At 31.6% G+C, this 12,089-nt stretch overlaps 1 protein-coding gene across 1 annotated transcript in view; it reads right to left on the bottom strand.

Annotated features, from left to right (window-relative positions):
* Positions 1 to 11: 11 nt before the first annotated feature.
* LOC106474057 (rho GTPase-activating protein 7-like) overlaps positions 12 to 12,089 on the bottom strand; it is a gene marked incomplete at its 5' end in the record, with an annotated part of 28,291 nt that continues 16,213 nt past the window's right edge. Inside the window, 7 exons of the mRNA XM_022402436.1 lie at positions 12 to 2,217; positions 3,945 to 4,124; positions 6,465 to 6,590; positions 7,471 to 7,634; positions 10,676 to 10,813; positions 11,005 to 11,193; positions 11,600 to 11,745. Of these exons, the coding sequence (XP_022258144.1) occupies positions 2,103 to 2,217; positions 3,945 to 4,124; positions 6,465 to 6,590; positions 7,471 to 7,634; positions 10,676 to 10,813; positions 11,005 to 11,193; positions 11,600 to 11,745 (1,058 nt within the window). The remainder of the gene's footprint in view (positions 2,218 to 3,944; positions 4,125 to 6,464; positions 6,591 to 7,470; positions 7,635 to 10,675; positions 10,814 to 11,004; positions 11,194 to 11,599; positions 11,746 to 12,089) is intronic.

Raw genomic sequence — 12,089 nt, 5'->3', positions numbered from 1 at the left:
TAAGCACCACCTGATTTTATTGAGAATAACATAAGACACCTTGACACATGATTTTAAATTCTAAGCAACACCTAATTTTATTGACAGTAACATAAAATACCTTGGCACATAATATTAAATTGTAAGCACCACCTGATTTTATTGAGAATAACATAAGACACCTTGACACATGATTTTAAATTCTAAGCAACACCTAATTTTATTGACAGTAACATAAAATACCTTGGCACATAATATTAAATTGTAAGCACCACCTGATTTTATTGACAGCAATATAAGACACCTTGGCACATGATGTTAAATTTAAAAAACCCCTAATTTTATTGACAGTAACATAAGATACCTTGACACAATATATTAAATTGTAAGCATCACCTGATTTTTTTGACAGTAACATAAAATACCTTGGCACATGATGTTAAATTTAAAGAACACCCAATTTTATCAACAGTAACATAAGATACCTTGACACATTATATTAAATTGTAAGCATCACCTGATTTTATTGACAGTAACATAAGACAACTTGACACATGATGTTAAATTGTAAGCATCACCTGATTTTATTGACAATAACATAAGACATTTTGACACATGATGTTAAATTCTAAGCAACACCCAATTTTATCGACAGTAACATAAGACACCTTGACACATTATGTTAAATTCAAAGTAACACCTACTTGATTTTATCGACAGTAACATAAGACACCTTGACACATGATGTTAAATTCGAAGTAACACCTACTTGATTTTATTGACAGTAACATAAGACACCTTGACACATGATGTTAAATTTAACTAACACCTACTTGATTTTATTGACAGTAACATAAGACACCTTGACACATGGTGTTAAATTCAAAGTAACACCTACTTGATTTTATTGACAGTAACATAAGACACCTTGACACATGATGTTAAATTGTAAGTAACACCTACTTGATTTTATTGACAGTAACATAAGACACCTTGACACATGATGTTAAATTGTAAGTAACACCTACTTGATTTTATTGACAGTAACATAAGACACCTTGACACATGATGTTCAATTTTAACTAACACCTACTTGATTTTATCGACAGTAACATAAGACACCTTGACACATGATGTTCAATTTTAACTAACACCTACTTGATTTTATCAACAGTAACATACATAGATATTCAGGTAACTTTAAACGTAGCTACTAGAAGTAACAGACATCTAGAGGCATCACTTTTAATTGTAAAAACAAATGCTGCGTCTTGTGGTTGCTTTGGCCTAAATATTACCTTCCAGTCTTTCAAACTTAATAAATCTTTAATTAATATGTCCAAGTTTTATTAACAACATCATATTAATAGTTGATTAAATTTAAATAGCAAGTTTGTCATTGAGATTTACAACAAGCAAACAAACTTTTTGTACATAATGTATATGTAATACTTTATAATAAATGTACAAGTTATCCTCAAAATACAAGCAACTTCCTTACGAAATCCACTTCCAAGTATAATACAGAACGGTTGACAAAACCAAAAGTTACATCAACTGGCCTTAATTCAGTTGGAAGTGCTCTGTGTTTAGATATAAAATCATATATTTGAATCTTATCCAAACATTTCATGAAATAACATTCTACAAGATATTCAAATGGAATAAAGTCAAACAACTTGACAATAGACAATTGATGCAGCTAACATACCACATTGTCAATATAAAGAGATTTATTAAAAAAACAGAAGCAAGTAATAACTGCTTGCCACATGAAATTCCCTCAAAGTTGATAGCCTATTTTCAACTTCTACAGAACAGACTGTACAAGTCCCAATAGAATAAAGGGAACATACAAGATTATACAAAACATATATCACAAAAGTTCCTCACTTTTAGTCACAAAACTTTACATTAAAAACATATCTGAAAGTTTGTCAACTGTTAAGGTACATCTTTCACAATCCAAAGAGATTTAAGAAGCATCAAAAGTATGAGTCATGTAATCTTTGTTCAACAAATAATAAAGGTTCATGACTAGTTAAAAATTACATATTTAATTTGTTCTCCTTAACACAGGAAACAAAAAGTGAACAAGACAAAAGGTGATGGAATGAATGGAGTTAAACTTTGGTTTCTGGACCCTCTGTTCCATGTTTGAAAGAATTTCTGAGACAGGCGAGTTGAAACGCACAAATATAACCAAATACCTTGTTGTACCACTCTGGTGACCTTCCCCTGAAAGTACAAAATAGTTTTGTTATTACAAGTTAAAAACACAACAATAACTAATTAGCTTGAAACTTTCATCAAAACTATTACGCACAAAATCTTATTATTTTATACCTTTAAATGGTAAAATTTTACTACTGCTACTATTTCTAAGTGCTAGATAACCTACATAAAAGTGAAACAGTGGATGTTAAACATATTTTATTATTAGTCTTAGCTGGTTCTTTTCAATGCAGATGCCCCCCATTGGCACAGCAGTATATCTGCAGACTTACAAAGCTAGAATCCGGGTTTCTATACCCGTGGTGGGCAGAGTACAGATAGCCCATTATGTAGCTTTGTTCTCAATTACAAACAAACAAACAAATCAATGCACATAATACTTAAAGTTACATGGTAAATTCTGTAAAATCACAAATAATAAACACTTGGTAGTTACAGGTTTCTACTACTAGCTATTATGCTTTGACAAGGTTTTAATTAAATTCTGTCTATTTTTACGTCCAATTTTTATACCACCAAAGTTACAGCTAGGATAACATAAAATAATTTTTAATACTCATATAATCACAGGTAATACAGAAAGTTTTTAGTTATAACTTACACAGTTAAGAACTACTAAACTACCAGAATCAACTCGTCTTTAGTTACAAGTTACACAGTTAAGAACTACTAAACTACCAGAATCAACTTCTCTATAGTTACAAGTTACACAGTTAAGAACTACTAAACTACCAGAATCAACTTCTCTATAGTTACAAGTTACACAGTTAAGAACTACTAAACTACCAAAATCAACTTCTCTATAGTTACAAGTTACACTGTTAAAAACTACTAAACTACCAGAATCAACTTCTCTTTAGTTACAAGTTACACAATTAAGAACTACTAAACTAGAAGAATCAACTCCTCTCTAGTTACAAGTTACACAATTAAGAACTACTAAACTACCAGAATCAACTCCTCTTTAGTTACAAGTTACACAGTTAAGAACTACTAAACTACCAGAACCAACTTCTCTCTAGTTACAAGTTACACAGTTAAGAACTACTACACTACCAGAATCAACTTCTCTCTAGTTACAAGTTACACTGTTAAGAACTACTAAACTACCAGAATCAACTTCTCTATAGTTACAAATTACACAATTAAGAACTACTAAACTACCAGAATCAACTTCTCTTTAGTTACAAGTTACACAGTTCCTTCTTTATCAAGAGCCACAAAATGCTTCAGTCTTTAAAGTGGTGGTTCCTCTTTCATCAAGAGCCACAAAATGCTTCAATCTTTAAAGTGGTGGTTCCTCTTTCATCAAGAGCCACAAAATGCTTCAATCTTTAAAGTGGTGGTTCCTCTTTCATCAAGAGCCACAAAATGCTTCAGTCTTTAAAGTGGTGGTTCCTCTTTCATCAAGAGCCACAAAATGCTTCAATCTTTAAAGTGGTGGTTCCTCTTTCATCAAGAGCCACAAAAGGGTTCACAGTGTCTTTTTAAACCTTTTTAAGTACTGTAGTTATTACTCAGAAACATGAGAAGCTTTCTTGTTCAATCTGCTCAAGCTTTATGCTATAGCTTCTCCCAATAGACGTTTCGAAAAGAAAAGTTTGCCAAACTTGTTTGACAGGATATTATTAAATTGTTTTCTTATACCAAACAGACTGTATACATCTTTGTTATTTCAATTTGTTCCCACGAAATACTTCTACTGAAATGTTGAATAAAATCTTACTCACCTGGTGTCAATTCGACTGATATGAGTGACACGAGACTTGCCTGCACCACAAGGTTCAATCAAGAAATGTGAGGCAAGAACAACACTACGTACACTGCCTTGTAAAGGAGGAGCATCGGGGTGGTCAATGGACATTTCCACAAGAATACAAGAACCTTTGGGAAAGTCTGTTCTCCATGATCTAAAGATAAACCATGTACATTACTAAAATATAACATGTTTTGTGTAATGTTCATTACGTAGATATAACGTTTTGTGTAATGTTCATTACGTAGATATAACATGTTTTGTGTAATGTTCATTACGTAGATATAAAGTGTTTTGTGTAATGTTAATTACGTAGATATAACATGTTTTGTGTAATGTCCATTACATAGATATAACATGTTTTGTGTAATATTCAATATGTATATATAACATGTTTTGTGTAATGTGCATTACATAGATATAACATGTTTTGTGTAATATTCAATATGTAGATATAACATGTTTTGTATAATGTGCATTACGTAGATATAACGTTTTTATGTAATGTTAATTACGTAGATATAACATGTTTTGTGTAATGTCCATTACGTAGATATAACATGTTTTGTGTAATGTTAATTAGATAGATATAACATGTTTTATGTAATGTTAATTACGTAGATATAACATGTTTTGTGTAATGTCCATTACGTAGATATAACATGTTTTGTGTAATGTCCATTACATAGATATAACATGTTTTATGTAATGTTAATTACGTAGATATAACATGTTTTGTGTAATGTCCATTACATAGATATAACGTTTTATGTAATGTTAATTACGTAGATATAACATGTTTTGTATAATGTCCATTACGTAGATATAACATGTTTTGTGTAATGTTAGTTACTTAGATATAACATGTTTTGTGTAATGTTAGTTACTTAGATATACATTGTCGTGTAATGTTAATAACATTAAACTATGATTATCATTTTCTATCAGTAACAAATATTTCACTATATAAATATGTTTCACTTTAAGGGTAGTTATAAGAACTATGATCACATTACATTCAGTTTTAATTCAATGGATGAAGCATGTCTTCTACAGTAATAACAAGTGTATATTTTGATACTTCAAGTTAATTCTCTTTTTTTACACTGACAGTAAATGTCTCCAAAATAAATGAATTCTTAGTACAGAAGATTAGAAAATAAATTATTAATAGACAAAAGTAGTTAAGCAAACTAACTACAGAGAAGAAAGTTAATAAATAATGTAATTATAACATATTACTACCACTGGTGTATGTTTGAGAACAATTTAATTATTAATGCCCAGATAATTAATTCTGTATTTAAAAAAATTAATCCATTTTCAATAATTTATTTTAATATATATAAAGCACAAACATCTGACCAATCTCCAACATACTTTGTAAGGTGATAGTTTGGAACAAGGGGCATATTAATGGGGGATTCACAACCCCCTTCACCCCCCACTATTGCTGTTATTGAGCATTTATTATCAATGACGTAACTTAACATTAACTATGTTCATAGGTGGCACCATGTCCTTACACCATAAGAAAAACTTAAATTTGCCATAATACAATATACACACACAGTGTGGGAGGAGGAGGGCACACAAACATATATATCTCAGAGAGATCTGTTACATACACACACAGTGTGGGAGGAGGATGGCACGCAAACATATTATATATCTCAGAGAGATCTGTTCCTTATACATTTCTACAATTCTTGATCAATCAGTACTAAACTTGACACAGTGATACAAGAGAAAGTTCATGAGGACTCATCTAATTTCATATTGATAGAATTCTTGAAAACAGTACGTCTGTTTTTTCAGTATTGGTACTTTTATGTATATTTATTGCACTTTAAATGTTTATTATGTTAAGAAAAAGAAACATAACCACTATTTCCTATCCTTCGTTACAAACAAATTTATAATTCACCTGTCCAATGGACGGCTACTCCAGCTGGTAGCTAATAAAAAGGTCTTATAGATTAATTTACTCTAATCCTGCCTAAAAGAATTAAGTGCCATGGCTATTGAGGATTCCCTCATAACTGGGACAAAGGATGGGTACCTCAGCTTGTATTATATAAACCAGTAAACTATTTATATTGTAATTATGCTGTTTGAATTCGTAACAGTCAATGTCATAAATTTCTTTGTGACACATAATTCCGTTTGGACACAAGCCTTTAGTTCATAGTTTTTTGGAAACAAATTATAAAATATAAAATACATTAAATTCAAATTCTCTAATCTAATAGGACTTCTATAATATCCAATTTTAATTCATATTTCAAACTCATTTCTGTTTGTTCTACCTCCACTGTTTAGATATTAACCAAATATCTAGATCATTATACAACTGTTTGATATTTAAACATAGACAGTTTGGAATCAATTGTAGGGAAAATATACATAGGGAAAGGTTTAAATTTTAATATACGTTATTAATACACAATGTAGCCACAGATACATAGTAAGTATTGTACAATTGAAAACTAACCTCAGAACACAATAATCTCGAGGAGGATGTGGACCGAGAGAGTTACAGACATACTGGAATATTTCAGTCTGGTGGTCTAGTCGAGAAACAACTCTCCATTTCGCTAATGAGTCGTCCCATACATTTCTGATTAAAGAAAATGATAGTACGAATAAATGAAGTAATCTGAAACATTAATAAAACTATCAAAATACAGCATGTATCCTTTCTTGATGATACTTTGTTGAATGGATGGCAACTGCCTGTTGTAGAGACACAAGTGTAGAGGACGACATTTCGAAAGTCTTTCACTTTTTGTCTTCAGTTGCCATCCATTCTACAAAGTTTCATCACGAATACTCTGCCTAAACAATCTATCAAAGTGTATCCTTTCTTGATTCAGAGGCAAATAAAAACATAAAAACAGGCTTAAATGTTTCTGAATGTGTGACTTTCAGTAGTTAATACTTCACTTGTTCTTACTGTTCCTCCAGTCCTGCTAGTTCTTATCTCTCCCTCATTATCTTGTTCCTTCTTACTATTCTCTCATTATCCTGTTCATTCTTACCTCTCCCTCATTATCTTGTTCCTTCTTACTATTCCCTCATTATCCTGTTCATTCCTACCTCTCCCTATTTATCCTGTTCCTCTTACCTCTCCCTCATTATCCTATTCTTAATATCCCTCATTATCCTGTTCATTTTTACCTCTCCCTCATTATCCTGTTCCTTCTTACCTCTCCCTCATTATCCTGTTCATTCTTACCTCTCCCTCATTATCCTGTTCCTTCTTACATCTCCTATTTATCCTGTTCCTTCTTACCTCTCCCTCATTATCTTGTTCCTTCTTACTATCCCCTCATTATCCTGTTCATTCTTACCTCTCCCTATTTATCCTGTTCCTTCTTACTATTCCCTCATTATCCTGTTCTTAATATCCCCTCATTATTCTGTTCATTCTTATTCCCTCTTACCTCTCTCTCTTTATCCTGTTCTTAATATCCCCACATTATTCTGTTCATTCTTACCTCTCCCTCATTATCCTATTCAAAAGTTCAATTGGTGGAGCTTCCACATCAACTGACACTTTCCAGAGTCTCAGTGGATGACCATCATCCACTTTTTTGTAAAACACTTCAACATCATCATTATGAGGAAACACTATCCAACCTTTGAACTTGTCATGTGCTTCCTATAACATGAAAGAAATATTAACATTCACTATATGAACTACATAATAAATTTTAATTTCAAAATTATCATCTATATCAAAACAAGTACTATCTACTAAACAAAAATGTAATGATATTAATCAGCAATTCAGATTTAAACATATCTTAAAACATATAACATATCTTATCTTTAAACATACATATCTACTAAACAAAAATGTAATGTTATTAATCAGCAATTCAAATTCAAACATATCTTAAAACATATAACATATCTTATCTTTAAACATACATATCTACTAAACAAAAATGTAATGTTATTAATCAGCAATTCAGATTTAAACATAATTCAACCCACGTACATGGAAGTCAATATCACTACCCAATTATGTGTTTTTAAGTGTTTTTAAGGTAGTGATATTGACTTCCATGTACGTGGATTGAATTATATGTTTTTAATGTAGTGATATTGACTTCCATGTACGTGGATTGTGTACGTGGATTGAATTATGGTAGTGATATTGACTTCCATTAAAAACACATAATTCAATCCACATACATGGAAGTCAATATCACTACCTTAAAAACACATAATTCAATCCACGTACATGGAAGTCAATATCACTACCTTAAAAACACATAATTCAATCCACGTACATGGAAGTCAATATCACTACCTTAAAAACACATAATTCAATCCACGTACATGGAAGCCAATATCACTACCCTAAAAACACATAATTCAATCCACATACACGGAAGTCAATATCACTACCTTAAAAACACATAATTCATTATGTATTATCATTTTGTATAATCATGTGACTTATTGTAAATCGATTTCTCTTAGCCTCAATTCTTACATCTCACGTGATGATGCCAGGTGAACTTGATAAAATGTTTTTACAATTAAATGAACAACACAAGTCAGATACAAACTTGACTAAAACAAAGTCATTCACTAACAGCCATATATAAAAAATACACAATTATTTATGAAACTAGTATTAAACAATAATGTAAGGTCCAACTGATATGTTCAGTCACCTTTGGTGATACTGGGAGTAAATTTCAAATTTGGATTAACATGATCTTTATCCAAATAAATTTAAATGCAAAAGAAATAAGAAATGTAATTCTAGAACTAAAGTTTAGGTTTTAAGGAAGAGACAATGTCTAAGTTTCTGGTTAACTTGAGAAACTTAATAAAATACATGATCGCAATTTTTATGAATCTGTTCATGGTTTTAGAATTTTCTACAAAAAACATTTAACTTTGGAATTATCATGGAACAGAAATTTAACATATTTTGTTTTTTAAATAATAAACTGGTAATATATATACAAGAAACTGATATCAAGTTATCTAATTCAGAAACTAAAATGTGCAGATTTGCTTTCAAGAGAGGTTACACTTAACCATTAAACAGAATATTTTTTTGTGAAAACGATATAATTAAAAAAAAAAAACTGCCACTGATACAGGTATTTCTCTATCACTACTTTTGGCAACATTTGTAAGGCTGAGATATTTAAAACTGTAATAATGATTTCAGATATAGGTTTATTTTGCTCTTGTACCTTATGTCAAGACAAAGTGGTGCTTATGATAGCACAAAAAACTATTAAACTTTCCATGCACAAAATAATCTGAGATCTTATTAGTACGATTTATCGAGATCTCAGTCAAATTTTTCTTGTGAAGTACTGACATGTTAGTGCCCGTGTAGGTTGTTTCATGAGACAAAAACTTGTCTTTACATATCAAGTGTATCGAGACAAAACCAGTTGAATACTGGGAGAAGATGAACAGTAAAAACTACTCTTGTCATGCATAACAAAATGATCATCAACACGGTACAGTGGCTTAAGAGACATGGAGACAGATTCTCAACCCTTCCTTTTCATAAAAACAAAGAAATCAATTGTCCAGACAGGTAAGACAACTTGTATTCTTAATTATTCTATCTATCAATTGACATAAAATTGTCGTTATAAAGGAAATACAATCCCTTGGTGATAAAATGCAAGTTTCTAAAAGACGTGTACTTAAGCCCCAAATTAATTTCTTTTTATTCACATTTGAATATCTTAAGTTGTTAAAGAGGCATGCTTGAGTCAAGATAAGCAGATTTTAAACGGTTGTTTAAAAGAATTCAACTAATTAATAAAAGCACATTTTTATTTACATTTTCAAAAAATTTTCAAATCTGAAAATTTTATATCAAAATTTCTTCTGTCAATTTTGAAGTAATAATTTATTTAAATGGATATTCTTCTTGGAAGTATTGTATAATAAAACAAAGATTTTATATCAAGAAAAAAGACTGAAGTTTATCACCAAGAGATCACATTTGGCATTTAACAACCCATTGTAGGAGCAGAGAATGAAGTTTACCACCAGGAGATCACATTTAGCATTTAACAACCCATTGTAGGAGCAGAGAATGAAGTTTACCACCAAGAGATCACATTTAGCATTTAACAACCCATTGTAGGAGCAGAGAATGAAGTTTACCACCAAGAGATCACATTTGGCATTTAACAACCCATTGTAGGAGCAGAGAATGAAGTTTACCACCAAGAGATCACATTTAGCATTTAACAACCCATTGTAGGAGCAGAGAATGAAGTTTACCACCAAGAGATCACATTTGGCATTTAACAACCCATTGTAGGAGCAGAGAATGAAGTTTACCACCAAGAGATCACACTTGACATTTAACAACCCATTGTAGGAGCAGAGAATGAAGTTTACCACCAAGAGATCACACTTGGCATTTAACAACCCATTGTAGGAGCAGAGAATGAAGTTTACCACCAAGAGATCACATTTGGCATTTAACAACCCATTGTAGGAGCAGAGAATGAAGTTTACCACCAAGAGATCAAATTCCCCATTTAATAACACCTTGTATGAACAGAGAGTGAAGTCTACTATTATGGGATCAAATTTCTCATTTAATAAAAGGTTTTATTAGTACAGAATGAAGTTTTCCACTAAGACACTAACAATTCTTCTTCTTTATTTCAAATAAATGTTATCAACAAATATATGTACCTTCTGTAGTCCTTGTAAATACATTTCAACATGAGTTTTCCAGTTATAGTTTGTGGAATTAGTTAGAGTTCCAAGTTCCTCTATAGTTGGAGGTTCCCACTGTTCAGCATTAGCTTGTCCAAGTACTTCTTCTGTTACCTAGAAAACAAAACATTAAACTTTCCTTATTCACACAGCTTGCTGCAGCAAGTTAAGAGAAAGTGGACAAACTAGGAATTCTTTAAAAGTTTAAGAGTAGACTTATTTTATATTTTACAAGTAATACAGTGTCTAACACTGAAAAAACGATAAAAGTCAGTGGCCTGGATATTCTGACAAAAACAACTTACCAGAAAAAGTTGCTTGTAATTATTGATCATGTAGCTTAAGCATTCATGTGCAGCTCGATTCTCATTAAGCTCTCGCTGGTCTGGAATTCCCATGGTTTTTCTACGTCTCGGGCTGACGCTCGCACTCCTTGGAGTAGAGAGATGAAACAGTGATGGTGCGAAGCATACAGCAAGGTTTGTCGCTGTCATCTATATGTATCAATAAATGCTACAGCTTCTGTGCAAACAAAGTTTTTAAAAGATTTTGTTTGTTTGAAGTTAAGCACAAAGCAACACAATGGACTTTCTGTGCTCTAGTCACCATGGGTATCGAAACCCTGATTCTAGCGCTGTAAGTCCAAAACAGATGTGTGATGTGATGAAAGTCATTTAACCCACATTATTTGTATTGAAGATTTTTTTATATATGACAAATTATGGTTCAAAAGAACTTTTAAAACATCTAACTCTACCTATAAATCATAGTTTATAAAAGCTTAGCCACATTAAACTCCCCTTTAAGTTATTTCAAAGGCTGTGTGTTCATATTATTTTCGTTTACTTCAATATTCGCCATTTTAATCATACTATTTCAGGTTTTTCAAACCTTCATTACCTGGTTTTCATCGGAACACTGGGAGACCTCTTGCAGAAACATAAGCAGAGATTGAAGTACTTCTCGGTTTTCATCAGGCATCAAGAGAACTGCGGCCTGTATTGCTTCTTTACGATTCTCTAAGGGAATGTCTGTGAAAATATATACTGTTTAACATTGAGCAGCTTAACAGCATCACAAGGAATACATGTATAAAATAATACAGTTGTTATCACAGCACATTTTTTTGTTTCTTTCCATTTGCTCAAAACAATGGACTAGTACGTCACACATAGCATGCTACAGAAACATTGAGACCTTTTAGAACTAATAAAAACAATGGACTAGTACGTCGCACATAGCATGCTATAGAAACATCGAGACCTTTTACAACTAATAAAAACAATGGACTAGTACGTCGCACATAGCATGCTATAGAAACATCGAGACCTTTTACAACTAATAAAAACAATGGACTAGTATGTCACACATAGCATGCTATAGAAACATC

The sequence above is a fragment of the Limulus polyphemus genome, unplaced genomic scaffold, assembly GCF_000517525.1.
Source record: "Limulus polyphemus unplaced genomic scaffold, Limulus_polyphemus-2.1.2 Scaffold6772, whole genome shotgun sequence".
NCBI classification, from domain to species: domain Eukaryota; kingdom Metazoa; phylum Arthropoda; class Merostomata; order Xiphosura; family Limulidae; genus Limulus; species Limulus polyphemus.
The sequence above is the reverse complement of the archived record's forward strand: the minus strand, read 5'-3'. Positions and strand labels throughout refer to the sequence as shown.